Here is a 19,163-nt window from a genome sequence, read left to right on the forward strand (position 1 = left end):
TAAATGTAGAAGATAAAGGAGGGGTGACACCATGAGTTCCGCACCGCGTGACACCGACCCTAGTGTCGCCACTGTCTAGAGCTAAATATTGGTGATATGAAAATACGGTTGTTTCATTGTCTTTGTGTGCCAGGGAAAATTTATTTTACATGCTTTGTTCTCATAAACAAAAAATTGTTACAGACAAGATATAGATCTAGAGTCTAGAATCTGTCGAGATCTAGAATATTCTAGAAAGTTCAAATCTACACCAACAGTTTTTTTGTTATATATTTTTTCGTTAATTCGACGATGTTTTGTAATATTTAAAAGGAACTCTCTGATTATTAGGATTAAAATTATCTTGGTAAAAGCCAGTCATTCATAGAAATAACGAGAAAGAATAAACTTGTTTGGCTGATTTATAACTATTTTTTAACGGCAAATCTAGAGTGTCTAGATTTAATTAATCAAGATCTAGATCTAGAAAAAGTCTGCATTAGATTCTATTTGTTGATCTAGATCGTCGAGGTAAATTTTTTTTGTTATCAAAATCTTTTATTATAAAGTTTCATATTCTAGATTGACTAGATCATTGACTTCATTGACGACATTGAGTAGATGTGACTAGATCTAGAAATTTAAAATTAGAATATCTAGTTAATAAGTTATCTACTCTAGAATACTCTAGAGTCTAGATTTAGATCTATTATTCTAGAGTAAAGGATGGTTGTCGGACACGCTAAGCCATTCTCCGGCCATTTTTAAGTTTCAAAATTCATAACTCCATAACGGTCTAACCTAAGAATAAAGTGATGGTGTCAATGAATTCGTCATCCTTTTGTCTATAAAAATAGTTATTTTGTAATGTATCACTACGCATAGTTTAAATTAGATCTGATGTGAAGAGGGGTAGGTTGGGTTTTCTGATGCGTAAAAGTTTTCGTCATGATTTTTGTCTCTGTAAAAGTTGTTGGCCGGTTTGGAGATTTATCAGACACTTCAAAGGAAATAGATGTCTTCTATATATTAAACATGTTATTATTAAGACATTTCATCCTTAATTTTATTATTCTGTACATTAGCGCAACGACACAAGCCATATTTAATCATATTATCACTTTTCCCACGCTCCACGCTTTCATTCTCGGCTTGTAACTGACGTCACACCACGGCCACTACTTTGGGCCTAGCCTAGCTGGTCGCGCTAGGGGAAAAAATCGCCTCTGTTGGGGGGGGGAGAAGAGGAGGAGTATTCTCTCTAGTCTACCTACAGGGCACTTTTTTTTCCCTGTAGCACAGCTCCACTAGCGCAGTGCGTGCCTGTCTCACCTTAGCCTTTATGGTACCAGTCAGATAATTGCTAGCCTCCTGCTCTCTCTCTCACCTGCTTTTTTTTTTTTTTAGAGCGTGTAATGGTATGCTTAAGAGACGTGGAAAAAAGGGAAAAGGGGGGGGGGGGAGACTTCATGTAGTATACTCTCTTTTGATTTTGACAATCTCTTAGAATGTTGATGTTTCACACAATGGCCATTTAGCGCACCTGGTCGATTAATAATTGTAGGCTCGTGGTCTACAATGATATTGCTATTGTGACTTTTTTTTTTCAGCTGCCCATTGATGCCAATTTATTATTGTATACAAAAGTGCACTTACATGCTTTAACATTTGTACATATTTGTTGCATATTAAATGGTTTAAAATAAATGGTATACGTTTTGCATACACCACATTAACCTTTTTTTTATATAAATATGTTACGAATTTTTTTTTTTGAAACATGTAAGAAACACACACATGAACACATACATAACTTAAATATACATTTTGTACTATATTATTTTAACAAACAACAAAATTATTCTTGTAAATGTTTAAAAAAAAAAACAATAACAATTTGTTTATTTCCCCATAAGTACTGTGTCAAGTTATTTCCCTTTGATGACTAGCGTCATATGACGATATGTTTTCTTATTCAGAAAGGTAAAACTTGTTGGCCACCCCCTATTTACATGTTTAAGTGGGAAAGGAGAGTCTGGGTTGTACAATTTATCTGTTTCTAGTGCCTATTTAGAAGCATTATATCTGGGTTTTAATTGGGTAATGCATCTAGGGGCTTAAAAATCGTCTTAGCTCCAGACCCTATCTCGTTCTTCCCCTTGGGAGAAAAAAAGCTAAGTTTTACAGTAGTCTACTTTGACCCCAGATAAAATTACTTTCTCTCAATATAAAAGGGAGCTGTACGTGTCGGAAGTGTGACAAAATAGTCCATGCGCAATATTTATGCGGAAGTTGGGTAGTAAACATTCAAATAAAGAAGATTTAATAATAATACATCGAGGTGTCCGATATGCGAGATGAAACCCGGGTGTCCGACAACCATCCTTTACTCTAAATCAATTGCTACTAATTATCTAATACTATCATCTAGATCTAGATTATTCTAGATCTACTCTAAATTTAAAATGAGTAAATTAACATAAAATTATTCTAGAATCTATTCTAGTATATTGACACTATTGACAGTATTTCACTAAATTTCAGTAATAAGATATATCTATAATATATCATAATATATGATAAGACTAGAATCGTCCACACTAGAATATATCAGATGCATGACGCATAGGATGTAATCATCTTTTTTGAAGTAACGACAGTATTAGTAACGTCTTTATTATAATATATAACCTAGATTAAGATTGCTGATTAGTCTTGTTAATTTTTTTCTCTGAGATATGATATGATCTATGATGACTATAATTATATAGCTCATCCATCTTGGTTCGATAATGACCAGTTTTGTCATCCAGGGGGCTGAGGGCTTTGCACTGGGGTTGTATGTCTTTCTTTGTCCACCTTGTGGACGCTTTCCTTCCCTTAATTGGCCACACACGGATCGTTTAGGGATGCGGCAGTCTTCCATTCTGCAGATGTGTCCTGCCCATCGCAGCTGGGACTGCATGATTGTGTGGATGCTTTGATCTTTTATTAGAAATGGCATTAATGTAGTCTCCAGATAAAAGGGCAAGATCTTTTTGTGACGAAACGCGTCCCTTCGCAATACAGAACTGACCAGTGCGGAACTAACCCCCCCCCCTCTTAACCACTAGTTAGCATTGTATAGCCCCTTTTACACTAAACTGACCAGGGTAGAACACAAACAATCTATTACACCAAGGTTAGATCCAACCCCCAAATCATAGGCCATAAACACACATCCCAAGTTATACCCAGACGTCGAAACAAACGTACGCAGCCGTTAAGTTCAGGAACATTAAAATTGAATGTTACGCCCCAAACGCCGAAACAAAAGCACGCAACCGTGAAGTCCAGGGACATTAAAATTTGGTGTCCACGTACATCCCTTTGAGTCGACACTCCTAACGCCCAGGGCTATTCAAATCGTTTCCGTCCGCTGTACCATCGAGCGATGGTCCAGCCTGATAATTGTTGCATGGTTCCGCTTTCATCCTCCCTCGCCCCCCCCCCCCCCCCGGGTCGCGGGTTAAAGAAGTCAGGTGAATGAGCCCCAAATGAAAAGATTGGTCCAATTTAACAATTCTAAACTCAAAAGACTCGCTGGCCATTGGATCATCACTACTCTTAACATACCGTTCGGGAACCTATAAAAGCCGGAGACGAAAGTTTCAGGTTAATGCCATTCTAGATCAGAATCACTGAGAAGTCAGAAGACTCTCAAGTCAACGATTCATTTGGGAACTTGTGTAAGGCAAAGCGGGTGAGTTGGAAAAACTTTATCATTATTATTTAGTGTGTCTTCGCCTGTAACATTTACGTTCATATATCATTACCATGTTAATACTTGTTTGCTTCCAAATATTATATTTGTAAATCTCTATGAATATGTGCTCCTTAATAACTCGTCAATGTCGATTGTATTCCCAACGGTGGACATCCACCTTACAATTTAGTTAATCCTAATATTTATTTATGAATTTGTTATTTATTCATATCCATATTCATCTGGACCTACTCGCGTCTAGATCATTTCTTACCTGTGCACATGTACCTGTATATGTGCACATATATATACATTATGATTATGCTTGTTTTGGTTATGCACATACGGTGCTGTTACCATGCATCCTTAGGCCCGAGAATCAGTCTCGCATGCCTACCCCACTATTTTCGGCCTGTATAATTATGTGCCCTTTTCTACCCCCCCCCCCCCCTTTTCTTCTTGTCACAGTCCTCTGGTCACGAGTGACCGCGGACTTGTTTACCTGTGGGTCAATGAGGTCACAGGGGCTACAACCCTGTAATATGGTCCCCCTGTTTCCCTCCTCATTTATGCCCCTGCCTTGTACATTTATATTTGTATTTGTATTATTATTATTGTATTATTTGTACAGCAATTATTACCAGACTTAGGGAATTGTCGTTAACATGTATCTTAGTTAGTCTGAGGGAGACGCTCCTATCAAGGATGCGCCCCTCGCCAACCAGTCTGTATGGTTTAATAATTCAGGCTCCTCTCATGTCTCATTTCATAGCCTCCTACACCAGGGCTGGCGTGTTTTGTTGCCTGAAGGCAGACCTCAGCAGCTCTCCACACATTCCCGTTGAGGGTGAGTCACTCATCACCCTCAAACCGAACCGAAGGCATTCCAGGCTGACGTCCCAGGACCGGTCTGCAACTACCGCAGGAGTAAGCCCACCGCGTGGCATCCTCATATTCATCACATTAGCGCCTGCCTACCTGCAGGGCACCAGCAACTGGCTACAACACAACGGAGCTTCAACTTATCCAACCCCGAAGGAGAACCTTGCTTAACAGATAAGTGAGAGACAGCCGAATAAGCAAGCCATACACGAATCTTTATGAGCAACATCCCAGTGATGATATTATCTTAAACGTCATCATAAAATCCTAAATCATTCTGTACATCCCCCCCCCCACTCACTGAGTGTATTTCTTCTTAATTTATCTTTATTAAATACTTGTTCTTCCACAAAACCAATAAGCTTTGCGTTTTGCCTGTGCCTATCTATGTGCCTATATAACATCAACCAAATATTTACCACGTTGTGGCTCTAAGACTTTACCCCTAGGAGTCGCAGGCCATCGTCCCCATCGGGAAGTGCAAACGGACCGATCGGCGGACTTATTCCACCACAACGGGGGTAAACTGTGACGCCTAGTCCGGGATCACAAAACCCTAACTCATTCAGTATAGGCACAAGGCAATAAGCAGAACGTTTACAAATTTCCACCCACTAGACCCTATAAATATATATTGATAACATAGAACTACATATTGCTCAGTATGGTTTGATTATGTCAATGCTGTATAGTATATTATATTAATTATATACTTGTTGTATCATATTTAGATAATAACACAGGTGAAGACATAATTAAATAAATATTCAGTTAGCCTCTCACCCACTTCAGCTTCTAGCATATTTCCCCATCACCTCTATCCCACAAAAATGGCTGAAGGCACTAGATCAAAAGCCGAATCAGCTAAATCTATAAAAATTCGCGAGCTCAACGAGTTGGCAGACCAAATAGGCATCAGGCCTGAAGACAGGCCGACATTCATCCTAGCTAAATTCGAGGAGTGGGAAAAAGTTGAGAGGGAAAAAGAGAAAGAAGCTCACGCATTCCGTATGAAAGAAAAGGAAATAGAGTTAGAAAAATTAAAAGCTAACGACGAATCGCGCACAACAAATGCTGCCGATCAAAACTCCCCTAACTGTCAAACCCCTCACTTCAACTTAGAACCTTTCGATGAAACCAAAGAAAGTATAGAGACTTTCTTAGAAAGATTTCAAAACGTGGCTACCAACAACCAGCTACCAATTGGCAAATGGTCATTTAGAGTGTCACAAGCTCTGCGGGGTAAGGCCTACGAGGTGTATGCTAAGCTCCCCTCATCTAGTCAAAACGACTACTCAGCGCTCAAGAACGCACTGCTAGTCCAGTTCGACTTGACCGCCAACTCCTACCACAAGAAATTTAGGAACTCTCGCCTTGAAAGACGTGAGGTGTATTCCAGTCTCTTTGCCAGACTAGAGAAATACTTGGATAAATGGTTATCCCTAAGTCCCTTCACTCAAAATTATGAAGGTCTAAAAGACCTTATTCTGGTAGAACAGCTCCGCGAATGTATGGCCCCTGACCTTCGCATCTTCATAGATGAAAGCGGTGTCACTACACCACAAGAAATAGTCAGTTACTCTGATAGATTTCTAGCAGCCCACAGGGAGCAGAAAACTAAAACATCAGACCAAAGCCCATCGATAGCGAAGGTAGATAAGCAGCCCGACCCTTCAACTAGCAGCAATAACAATAACAACAAACAAACACGCCAGCCCAACAACCAAGCACCCCGCCTCCCCATTCCTCCCAACCCGCCGAGGCAGCAAAAGAAGTGGTGCAGCTTCCATAACTCTCCTACCCATGACTCCAGCGAGTGTCATAATAGAAGTCGCCCTTACTCAGCCCAACCACTGATGGTGATAACACAAGCAACTCCCATCCTAAACCCATCACCGAGTAACCATCCCCCTACAGTCGAAAAAGTATTAGTGAACGGAATATCCTCTAATTGTCTATACGATTCCGGGTGTTCCTTTTCGGCAATCGTCAGGAAATCATTGGTAAAGCCCCGCTATATTAGCAACAAATGGGTCACCATACAAGGCGCAGACTTGAACTCTCCCCCATTCACCCTTCCGATCGCCCGAATAAAGGTGAGATCTAGATATGTCAACGGTAGGATAGAGGCGGCCGTCATGGACAACCCATGCTTTGATCTAACGCTTGGTGATAAATACGTGTTCCTGGGGACTCCTACAGACCCGAGGTTCACTACCCCAGGGGTCATTCCGGTGAACCCCAATGCAACTAACCCCTCGGTCCCTGAAACGGACCACATCAGCGCATTCCCTGTGATTACTGGAGCCCAGGCTCCACAGGATGGCGCAAGGGAAACCCTTAACTCTCTCCGCAGAGGATACAAGGAATCCCCACGAAGCTATTTATCGTCTGCAAAGATTCTCGTTCCCGTGAAAAGGGATAAGTCGAAAATCCATTGGCGCCCAATAGCTCGCAAACCGGGCCTCCCACAGCACCATTCGGGCGGGGAGGGAGGCGCACGAAGCCACGCGGCCCAGTCCCAGCGCTTCGGCCCTCAAACCCAGCAAATTGGCCAACCCAACTCCCAGAACTCTAAACAGAGCCGAGGAGTAAAGGCCGAGAATCCCATCAGCAGTTCTATCACGAAGAACGCTGACTCTAGCGGCACGACTGTTGTCATGCAGGCCGCCAATCTCAACGCTCTCGCCATCGAGCGAAGCACCCATTCTGCCAGCGCACCCATCAATGCACAGGGCACTGGCACTGCCGCCATCGTCCTTCTGCAGGACTCTGGCATCGACAGCGTAATGGACATCGCATCCAGCGCCACAATGGTTGCACCTGATATCGTGCGAGGCATCAAACCCCTTGGTGCCGCCCTCGACTCACGGTCCACCGAATCCCACCCCGGGCCACTCAACACGAGAAGCGCCTGTACAAACAGTTGTGAGACAAGACAATGCCTCCCCCTCGAGACGCCTGGTAAGGTATCTCTGTTCCCCACTTTACACATTTCTGCACCCCTCCTCAACGCCGAGGGCCTAAAACCGCATCCGCCCTTAAGCCACATAGATGAGCTACCCTCTAACCCCGCCGAGGTCATTCTAAGTGAAAGCGACCCGCCACCCAGCCGACTATCCAACTTGCAAGTTAGCTCGGCTAATAAACGAGAAGACTGCAAAATCTGTCTAAAGTTTCTATGTGTAGTAGTCTTGTGGATGTTTCTCGCACATCACTATGGTTCAAACCCTAAAGCATCACAAGGGCCCTCACACGATGGTTCAACTCTCCATGTGCCTCCCAGACTAGTACTGGTGGCAACACTCATGCTCATTGCATTCTTGCTAGGCTATCTGTCTGCTAGAATAAGCTGGCCACACTTTTGCAGCAGGCGTAAGGTATTTCTCACCACGCCTAAATTCTCGAAGGGCCTTCAGCAGTTTCAACACAACGAAAACAAACCGAATGCCCAGTCCCGGCTACTACTATTTAGCCACTCTCCTGCCCGTAATGGCAGTCACAAAGAGGGAGTAACTCCCGCCTTCCTTGATTGGTGCACAATCGCGTCTGCCAATAAATCAGCCCTAGATCCTGTAGTGGAGTTTGTTATCCACCATAGCGTCCCAGCTCACGCTGGACCCGATGACGTTATCAGCGAATGCACGCTCCTACGTAGGGGCCCCGCTTGTCCCTCTATCATCTAGGCAACCTCTCACAGGTCAGTTCAGAATTTCGAATTTAATAATGCCTTTACAATGCATTATCTTTGGCGGAGGGGTGTGTGACGAAACGCGTCCCTTCGCAATACAGAACTGACCAGTGCGGAACTAACCCCCCCCCTCTTAACCACTAGTTAGCATTGTATAGCCCCTTTTACACTAAACTGACCAGGGTAGAACACAAACAATCTATTACACCAAGGTTAGATCCAACCCCCAAATCATAGGCCATAAACACACATCCCAAGTTATACCCAGACGTCGAAACAAACGTACGCAGCCGTTAAGTTCAGGAACATTAAAATTGAATGTTACGCCCCAAACGCCGAAACAAAAGCACGCAACCGTGAAGTCCAGGGACATTAAAATTTGGTGTCCACGTACATCCCTTTGAGTCGACACTCCTAACGCCCAGGGCTATTCAAATCGTTTCCGTCCGCTGTACCATCGAGCGATGGTCCAGCCTGATAATTGTTGCATGGTTCCGCTTTCATCCTCCCTCGCCCCCCCCCCCCCGGGTCGCGGGTTAAAGAAGTCAGGTGAATGAGCCCCAAATGAAAAGATTGGTCCAATTTAACAATTCTAAACTCAAAAGACTCGCTGGCCATTGGATCATCACTACTCTTAACATACCGTTCGGGAACCTATAAAAGCCGGAGACGAAAGTTTCAGGTTAATGCCATTCTAGATCAGAATCACTGAGAAGTCAGAAGACTCTCAAGTCAACGATTCATTTGGGAACTTGTGTAAGGCAAAGCGGGTGAGTTGGAAAAACTTTATCATTATTATTTAGTGTGTCTTCGCCTGTAACATTTACGTTCATATATCATTACCATGTTAATACTTGTTTGCTTCCAAATATTATATTTGTAAATCTCTATGAATATGTGCTCCTTAATAACTCGTCAATGTCGATTGTATTCCCAACGGTGGACATCCACCTTACAATTTAGTTAATCCTAATATTTATTTATGAATTTGTTATTTATTCATATCCATATTCATCTGGACCTACTCGCGTCTAGATCATTTCTTACCTGTGCACATGTACCTGTATATGTGCACATATATATACATTATGATTATGCTTGTTTTGGTTATGCACATACGGTGCTGTTACCATGCATCCTTAGGCCCGAGAATCAGTCTCGCATGCCTACCCCACTATTTTCGGCCTGTATAATTATGTGCCCTTTTCTACCCCCCCCCCCCTTTTCTTCTTGTCACAGTCCTCTGGTCACGAGTGACCGCGGACTTGTTTACCTGTGGGTCAATGAGGTCACAGGGGCTACAACCCTGTAATATGGTCCCCCTGTTTCCCTCCTCATTTATGCCCCTGCCTTGTACATTTATATTTGTATTTGTATTATTATTATTGTATTATTTGTACAGCAATTATTACCAGACTTAGGGAATTGTCGTTAACATGTATCTTAGTTAGTCTGAGGGAGACGCTCCTATCAAGGATGCGCCCCTCGCCAACCAGTCTGTATGGTTTAATAATTCAGGCTCCTCTCATGTCTCATTTCATAGCCTCCTACACCAGGGCTGGCGTGTTTTGTTGCCTGAAGGCAGACCTCAGCAGCTCTCCACACATTCCCGTTGAGGGTGAGTCACTCATCACCCTCAAACCGAACCGAAGGCATTCCAGGCTGACGTCCCAGGACCGGTCTGCAACTACCGCAGGAGTAAGCCCACCGCGTGGCATCCTCATATTCATCACATTAGCGCCTGCCTACCTGCAGGGCACCAGCAACTGGCTACAACACAACGGAGCTTCAACTTATCCAACCCCGAAGGAGAACCTTGCTTAACAGATAAGTGAGAGACAGCCGAATAAGCAAACCATACACGAATCTTTATGAGCAACATCCCAGTGATGATATTATCTTAAACGTCATCATAAAATCCTAAATCATTCTGTACATCCCCCCCCCCACTCACTGAGTGTATTTCTTCTTAATTTATCTTTATTAAATACTTGTTCTTCCACAAAACCAATAAGCTTTGCGTTTTGCCTGTGCCTATCTATGTGCCTATATAACATCAACCAAATATTTACCACGTTGTGGCTCTAAGACTTTACCCCTAGGAGTCGCAGGCCATCGTCCCCATCGGGAAGTGCAAACGGACCGATCGGCGGACTTATTCCACCACACTTTTGTAGATAGTGATTTTTAGAAACAAGAAAAGACATTTGATTTTTCGTAAATGCATTAATTATAATTATATAATTTAGGTATTAGTTGGAGTCATCAAGAATGTCTGACACAGGCAATACTGCATCTAGTCATGATGGCTCTGGCGATGGTCCATCAACCAATAGAAATACTGTTTTGGTAAATATGCATTTAATTTTTAACTTGTAGTATCAGAATCATAGATGTTGGCATTTTTAAATATTAAATAAGATTTTTCCCCCATTTTTCATTAGATATCTGTTACTATCTAAAAAAAATTTTAGTCTTCTATAAATCCTTCTCTCAATAAACTAAATTAGCTATTTTATACAAATGAATATGATTTTTTTTTTTACCTATGCTTATTTTGTCCTACTACTTAGGGCCATATGATGGAAAACAAGGTGGAGACAACTCTCTGGTTGACACGAATATTCACTGTTGTCTGTACTGTTTTGTTTATTGTTCCTATTGTAGGGTAAGCTCTGACTTCATTTTTTTTTTTGGACTTATTTTCAACAACAGTGTTTTCCTTTACTATGTTAAGGTGATACATTCAGAGAAAGAGAATAGGCATATTTTTACAAAGCTAATATCAAGTCACTCTGCCCGTCTGGTACAAATTTTGTACACATTATTTCTCCCACAGGGCTGGTAGGGCTAAAACAATATTCTGCTTGTGATGCTATATAAATTTAAGAATAGAATTATAATAGAAACAGTTCCTATTCTTGTACATATTTGGCCACTTACAATTTCTTCATGAGCTAGTCAACACAGAGCCATGTAGCTTATTAGATTAACAAACAGTTGACAAAAACATTTCAGGTGTCTTTTTGTTACATGCACAATTGAAAAAGTTTTTTTTTTGTCTTCAGAGATAATCCTTACAGCTTCTACCAAAGAGCACTTTTATCAGCAGCCGCCACAAGCGCTCTTCGTCTACACCAGCGCCTGCCCAATGTCCGCTTCAACATGGATTTCTTGCGATCTTTGCTTGTGGAGGATGCTAGCCACTACCTTCTGTATTGCATCATATTTCTCAACTCATATCCAATGACAAGTATCCTTTTAGAATGTTTCTGCCTTGTAGTCATTGTGTCAAGTATAAGTTAATGTATTTAATTGACTTATTAAAAACAATCAACCAAGAACTATTCATTATTCATGGCTTTAATGGCTCCTTCTATCTGAAAGACAATGGATGTACCCAGATAAATTACTGATGTTAGTTTCTTCTCTCGGAATCAGTGCAGAATCTGCTGTGACTAAACAAGCCAATTCAGTAGCAACAAAATTTGGCTTTAATACACTGAATGAAACTTCATATCACTAGCATGTTATGAATTCATTTTCATGACAAGTAAACAGAAAAACTATAACTCATGTAATACATCACATTCATCACATGTACAAACGTTTAAGTCTTTTTCTTACTAAAAGTGTTGTAATAATTGTACAAAGTTATTCATGGTTTAAATTGCAGATTATAGATGCACTTGTAATGTATGTATATAAATATTCAATGGTGGTCTGAAAAATGTAATTTTTTTTTTATTCTGATTAATTTAACGCTTTCTACTTAATCTTCATTTAGATTCTATTCTTCCAGCAATACTCTCACCTCTCCAACTTCTACTGGTCCAAATAGTAGGCCTATATAGCGTCTTTTCTACACTAAAAGTATTGTGCTCAGAGGACAGAGATTTTGTTTTAATCATGAAGCCATCCCTCGTGTAAACCACTATTAATGGATTCTATTCCATGAATGTTATTTACTAAAGAGTAGTTAGGGTCTGTCTCCAGGGCGAGGTGGGAGCATTACTGGGTGAAGTGACTACATTTTAAAGAAGATTAAGTAGAGATGTAACAATTCATTGGATGAAAAAGACTCCATGTTTCATCGTTAGGTTAGACCACTGGTGTTAACATTTGAATTGTTTGATGTTATTAAAATCACAAATTGTTAGATAAATACTACAACTTATTCTGAAATTGAAAAAAATGAGACACTCTTCAATGCTTCTTTCTTTCTGTATTCTGTCTGATTTTTTAAAACAATCAAGTTCAAAGTACATTGCCTCCTCTCTGACTCTCATATAAGAAAGACATTTGTTTATTTATTTTGCTTTAATACCAACATTTTCTTTAACTAATATTCTAGTGATACTCATTCCATTGTTTCTGTTTGCATTGCTACATGCCTGTTCTTATACCAAAACTATTCTCAATGTAAGTTGACTATGACCAAAAATGGAAAAAATAATTGTATAATTGAATCGGATTATAATACTATCATGATGGTTGATAAGATTGTGACACCAGCAGTTACCGTAGGTGAAAAGTCTTAGGGCCAGATCTAAACTTTTATTTCTAGTGCAGTCTTGTGTTGCTGGATGATCTCTAATTCTAAAGCAAGCAAAAAGAAATGTGGATCCCATACATTTAACTGAGAGATCTAATGTTATTGAATAGTACTGATAGATCTAATGCTATTGATTAGTACTGATAGATCGAATCATCTAATGTTATTGAATAGTACTGATAGATCTAATCTTATTGAGTAGTGCTGATAGATCTAATGTTATTGAGTAGTACTGATAGATCTAATGTTATTGAGTAGTACTGATAGATCTAATGTTATTGAGTAGATGCAACAGGGCAATAGCTTTCCTTTTTTGCATATTAGAAGATACATTTTAACATTTTCAAATTCTCCATTCAATTATGTTTATGTAGAATCTTCAATATTTGTATTGTTAATTTAATTGAGTTATGTTCAGAAACAGTATTTTAAAAAACAAAGTGGAATCAAAATTTATTTCATTTTAATTGCATTATAACTTCATACATATACAAATTTATTTTTTTTCAAGATGTGTGTTACACAAAAGAAAACCATTAACTTCAAATAGTTCTGCTTAAGAAATGTACCTAAAACTATTTAGGGGGAAAAAAAAGCATTAATACTGAGACTGCTGGTGTTGTTATATGTTGTAGTAATTGTAGATGTAAATCTTGTAACACAATATTCAATCTTAATGCCAGGAAACTTCTGAATAGAATTGAATTGATATATTTAGCTTTCCAGTTAGCCCTAGAAAATCAAGAAAGGAATCTGACCAGTCTCTTCCTTATTGGCATGGAACACTCGGAGGATTGATTAAAATAGCAAAATATTTTGTTAAGCTGTTATTTTTATTGTTGTTTTCACTTTGTGGTCTAGTATATAGTGACCTCGAGATTAACTTTGCTGATGTTTATTATAACTATTTCTTACTTTGTTTGTCTTAGTTGATGGGACCCAACTCATTGACGTTGGTGCGCAACTTGATCACAAAACTTGAGGCTCAGCAGGTGAACATATTGCGGTTCATTGCCAGCATAGAAATATTCATGATGCCAGCTATCTTGCTTCTTATATTCAGGTGGGTTAAATATACACTTACAAAAACAAAATGGAATTATAAGATATTGAAATACTTATGAAGACTAATATTCATCATCATCTATTAGCCTCCTTCAGTTGTGAAACGAATATTGTTCATCTCGTGGACTGAGGGTTTTGAACTAGATAAGGGCCTGGGAATCAGCAATGGTTGGAAGGTTGCCCAACAGTTTTCTTCCCTCTCCATGTAGCTGTTGGGTTCAAAGGAACTGTAGCTGAACCAGCTTGAGATTGGCAGGGTTCGTAGCCACCTTGAAAACCTGGGAAACACCTTGAATTTCATATTAAATTCAAGGCCTTGAAAAAGCCTTGAATTTCGTAAAAAACGGTGAAAAAAACTTAAATTTTAAAACTGGACCTTGAGTTCTTTCCCTCCCGATACCTGGTGTTTATTTTCGTTTTTTTTTTCCCGGTTACATTGAGCTGACCAGTGACGACGCGTCTACACCGCCTTTCACCCACTTGTGAAGCGCGACCTCGTGATTGAAAACGACCTTGGCTCAAGCAAGCATTTCACTTAGCACTATTTTCCTTTCACTGTTACGACTGAAGACGCGCTAGATCTAGTCTGTAGTGACTGTTGTCTATAACTAGAGCAATTAGCAGCCTAATGTGAAGGCTACACCCCTCCGGGCCCTCCCTCGCCGAAAATCTTCTTGTTGTAACAGTAAGAGTGACTTCGCGTGGAAAGTCCATATATCATCTTATCTTTGTGTCTTTCTGAGTATTTTATTAGATTTTGTATTTGGAGATTATGCTTCAGTGTTTAAGTATAATTGCTACCGGTACTTTACTTTTGAGTCTTCTCACGATCCATCCTTCTCATCTAGCTAGAAATAGTATCTAGATTTAGAATAATTTAGATCTAAGTTAGATCTAGTTAAGATAATTCGCGCTTAACCTGAAAACTCCGTGAATTTTAGTTAATTTAAGGATCTAGATCCAGGTACATCTAATGTTTAGATTGCTCTAGAAATACGCTAGATTCTAGATTTACGCTAAATCACTCGAATCTAGTGAAGAAAATTCTCTCACAGCCGTTAAAAGTCCGCGAAGTTTAGTGACATTGAGTTAGAATCTATAGAGTCTAAATCTACGATAGATTCAGTGAAGATAATTCGCACACAGCCGTGAAAAGTCCGCCAATTTAGTGACTTAATTAGATCTAGACTGTAGAAGCAGTGACAGCCGTGAAAAGTCCGCGAATTTAGTGACTTAGATCTAGACTCTAGATTTTACGGTAGATTCAGTGAAAATAATTCTCTCACAGCCGTGAAAAGTCCGCGAATTTTAGGGACTAGATTTACGGTGATTCAGTGAAGATAATTCGAAAAAAAGTCCGCGATCTAGATCTAGACTTAATTTACGCTAATCCAATAGAATAGAGTGAAGATAATTCTCTCACAGCTGTGAAAAGTCCGCGAATTTAGTGAATTAAATTAGAGTCTAGATCTACTGTAGATTTAACGAAAATATTTCGCACACAGCTGTAGAAAGCCCGTAGAGTTATTTTGGTTGTAATTTACTTAAAACTGATGGAAAGCAAGTCAACTGCTATAGTAAGAATGAAATATTATTTTTACAAATCTATGTCAATTTAAGAAAATTTCCAACTTCAGATTGCGACAGTTTTAGCTGAATTACATCTCATATTTTAAAAAAGTTATTCTTCTGTAGTGCAAGCTTGTTTGTGTTTTCTAATGTATTAAAAAGTTGCATTTAAATGCTTAGGAACACTAGAGATGAATTTTTTATATTTTTTTTGGAGGTATGATTTCAACTTATCAGCATACATTTTAATGTGGGTTTTTAAATTTAAAATTTATGTATATATATTGTTCTTTTTACATATTTATGTCATATGTATGTAAATATATATACATATATATTGCTTGCTATGGTGCGATGCATACCTTGAAAATCTAAAACTCTACCTTGAAAACCTGGAAAATACCTGGAAAATCATTCATGAAATTGGCTATGAACCCTGGATTGGCAGGGTAGCACTATGTGCTGCAAGCTGTTCAAGGGTCACCAGCTCCAGTTTTTTTTTTAAAGTTGACTCCCAAAGCCTTACCCTTGCCTTTCCCCCTTCTCCTGTCTGTGTTAACTTTCTTCAGAAACCAATATCTGAGACACCCATAAAGGCCAAGAGTTGTACTCATTTTCTTTTATTATTGATTGCTTCATCTGATTAGTTTTGTTAGGTCATCTTGAATGTTATTATTCTGTTACTTTTCTCTTACTAAATGTTGTCTGTAACAAAATATTTTGTTTACTTGTTTTTTTAATGATTCATTATCTCATGGTTGTTGTTTGTCTAATACAAATGAATTTGACTTCATATCCCTGTTAAAGATCTTATTGATACATTGTGGCCAAAATTTTACATTTTATATCATCACATTTGAAAAATATATAAAGCTGTTTGTATTTATAATTTCTAATTTTCTTTTCCAGTGGCAAGGCAAGCTTATTTTTGCCATTTATATACTACAGATTTCTAACATTTCGGTATGCATCTCGCAGAAATCCTTATAACAGGTTAGTTTGTTTTCATAGAAATCTTATTTTAGACAGAACGCCCTACTTTGAAATAAAAATTAAAAATAAGGAAGACAGCTGGTAACTACTAGAATGGAGATGCATTCTGCTATTGTTTGCTAACTCAAGTACCCCGGTACTTAAAGTTTTAAAATGTATTTCAAACGTACTTTAAATTATTTTATAACTTTGAAATTGTAGTTTAAACTTGAACATGTTTTCATTAATTTGTATGCCTTATATATTTATAAAAGGTTCATTTCTCTTCGCTTCAGGTTGTTGTTTAGTGAATTCTATCAAGCCACAATGGTTCTGTGCAATAAGCCACAGTGCCCACAACTGGTCAGAAACCTCTGCTACAAAGCTGTCAACTTTATCTCATGGCTAGCTCCAGTAGCCCAGGCCTCATAGATGTCACAATTACTTTGTTTTTTACCGACCATTATTTTAAACAGTTTTTTTTTTTTTTACTTGTGTGTCTTGATAGATGAAAAAATGTGTATCATGTGATAGCTGATAGCTGCTATAGTGATATTACTGATGTATTGAAATATATTTAAAACTAATGTCACAAGCAGGTAACATAAGTTAATTGGCTGTGGAGATAAAAGCCATCTTATAACAGGTTTTTTTTTAGTATGCCAAATTATTTCAGGTTTCCTATCATTATATTGTGGCTTCTTTTAGGAAAGGTTTTTGTGAATAGTAAAGTTTGTTCATGTTTTTGGTTTAAGACATACTAGAGTTAATTTATTTTCTTGCAAATTTTGATATTAAGCCACTGTCTTGGCTTTGAAAGCCTGTCAAATATTATTAAACAAGGTTGTTTTCTCATAATCACCACAAATTGATAGCACCACGTCACAAAAATACTACTTTATGGAGCAGAGACCTGGAGAACCACCATCACCACCATGAAAAAAATCCAGGTATTCATCAATACCTGCCTAGGAGGATACTTATGATCCGCTGGCCAGACAAGAGCTCAAATGAGGAACTGTGGCAAAGAACAAAGCAGCAGCCCATTGAAGTAGATATCCTTCAGAGACGCTGGAGATGGATAGGTCACAACTTTCGCAAGCCTGCATCCAACATAACAAGGCAAGCCCTGGACACAAACACACACACACACCCCGGTTGGTGGCCTATGCCCCAGAAGGGACCACAGGCAGAGATGAAGATGAGAGGACGTCACAAAAAATGATTCATAATGAAGAAAGAAAAAGTAGATCCAAAAAAAAACAAATCATTTCTAACAATTCAATCCATAGAAGAATACGTCCTTCCTTGTTCTTTAGAAACAGTATATCATGATTAGTTCAGGCCAGTTTCGTAGTGCTGTATAGTGAACTCTTGGAATCTGACAGCTCTAAAAAAGTCTGCTATGTAGAACCTAAACAATCATGAGCCACTGTGAGCAAATACATCGATTTCATTTATTATGTTAGTATGTAGCATATGTTTTCGAGCAAATATGTGACCATTAGCCATATTGACCATTAAAAACATCATTAGCCATATTGACCATTAAAAACATCATAAGCCATATTGACCTTTTAAAACAAACTTCTCTGGAAGAAATAAATCAGGTAGAAAATTTGTTTGCCTAGAGAGTACCGTAACCATAAATTTGTTCACATAAAAGAGAACTTTGGCATTTACTGTGACTAGCTGTGGGTAGTGATTGTGCTCTTCAGTTTAAATTTAGATTGTAGAGTTGAAGTACTGTCCTCTAAGATTGCTATAACTGAAGAGTGAGACTAATCATCTTTTTTTTTTTTTTTTTTATCAATCTAGATTATTCAACAGCTTTTCCTCTGTTGTTTTAGTTGCTAGTTCATTCACTGCCATACTATTTGAAACATTTTAGATTTCAGTTTATTGGTCTGTTTTCATTGTGTAACACACATTTTATATATGTATATTTAGAAAGGTATTTGTGCAGATGTGATTGAATAATGAGTTGGCTTAGTGCCGGAAGCCAGAAAAGAATGTTTTCGATTGTTTGCTGATTGATTGATTGATTCTATTTATTGACTCTAACAAACCTTTAAAAAAAATCACTTTGTAATTTTAATATATCTGCATTTAGATTTTTTTAAATTGTAGATTTCTTAATCATTTTTTTTCTGTCCTTCTAGAAGCCGCTGTGATACATATCATACTTTTAGCAAGTAAAGGGGGGGGGGGGGGGGGGGCTGCCAAAACATTAATTATTAGTATTTGACCAAAGTATATCTTAGGGATAATTTTTTTTTTTTTTTTAAATGTCTTATTTTTTAGGTTCTTTAATGTCTATTGCTATGATAGATTACAAATAATGTTATTCTCTGTGATTGTACTTGAGCTATAAAGAAGAAAAGAAAGTATCAGCCCCATGTGCAGTCTGTGATTGTACTTGAGCTATAAAGAAGTCAAGAAAGTATCAGCCCCGTGTGCAGGCAGCATCAGTAGAAGTGAACAAGAGATTTAATCCACAGTTTTTGTTTCTTTCTGGTTGGCATGATTTATTTGTATGCATAATTTAAGATTTTTTTGTACTGTGTCAATAAAAATTGTATGTGGAATAGACATTTGGCTCACTCTGTGCTCATGTCTGCTGTCCTGTGGGACTGTGTTCACATGAAATAATAGAAGGGTGAAACACAAGTTGAACAAATCTATCATTCTATATTCATTGAAAA

At 38.6% G+C, this 19,163-nt stretch overlaps 2 protein-coding genes across 3 annotated transcripts; both read left to right on the forward strand.

Moving 5' to 3' along the window:
* The first annotated feature begins 319 nt into the window (after positions 1-319).
* LOC106050652 (transmembrane protein 33-like) lies at positions 320-19,050 on the forward strand. Its single transcript, XM_056037408.1, has 8 exons — positions 320-510; positions 10,547-10,646; positions 10,871-10,965; positions 11,366-11,550; positions 12,652-12,719; positions 13,782-13,915; positions 16,396-16,479; positions 16,755-19,050. The coding sequence occupies exons 2-8, from the start codon at positions 10,569-10,571 to the stop codon at positions 16,888-16,890; spliced, it is 780 nt and encodes a 259-aa protein (XP_055893383.1). The 5' UTR covers positions 320-510; positions 10,547-10,568; the 3' UTR covers positions 16,891-19,050.
* Positions 2,642-10,519, forward strand: LOC129927634 (uncharacterized). 2 transcript variants are annotated; one of them, XR_008779249.1, is made up of 2 exons: positions 2,642-9,067; positions 9,841-10,519. XR_008779249.1 is itself a non-coding variant. In XM_056037407.1 (2 exons), the coding sequence occupies exon 2, from the start codon at positions 5,437-5,439 to the stop codon at positions 8,290-8,292; it is 2,856 nt and encodes a 951-aa protein (XP_055893382.1). In that variant the 5' UTR covers positions 2,642-3,721; positions 4,497-5,436; the 3' UTR covers positions 8,293-10,519. The 2 variants fall into 2 exon arrangements, 1 of the variants encoding a protein (XP_055893382.1); XM_056037407.1 differs by having other exon boundaries at positions 2,642-3,721; positions 4,497-10,519.
* Positions 19,051-19,163: the final 113 nt, after the last annotated feature.

The sequence above is a fragment of the Biomphalaria glabrata genome, chromosome 8 (assembly GCF_947242115.1).
Source record: "Biomphalaria glabrata chromosome 8, xgBioGlab47.1, whole genome shotgun sequence".
NCBI lineage: Eukaryota > Metazoa > Mollusca > Gastropoda > Planorbidae > Biomphalaria > Biomphalaria glabrata.

What these genes read in the sequence shown, in the direction of transcription:
- LOC129927634 (XM_056037407.1), top strand. Translation starts at nt 5,437, where the DNA reads ATGGCTGAAGGCACTAGATCAAAAGCCGAATCAGCTAAATCTATAAAA.
- LOC106050652 (XM_056037408.1), top strand. Translation starts at nt 10,569, where the DNA reads ATGTCTGACACAGGCAATACTGCATCTAGTCATGATGGCTCTGGCGAT. An exon ending in CCAATAGAAATACTGTTTTG is followed by an intron (nt 10,647 to 10,870) that starts GTAAATATGCAT and finishes CCTACTACTTAG; the next exon opens with GGCCATATGATGGAAAACAA. An exon ending in ATACCAAAACTATTCTCAAT is followed by an intron (nt 12,720 to 13,781) that starts GTAAGTTGACTA and finishes TGTTTGTCTTAG; the next exon opens with TTGATGGGACCCAACTCATT.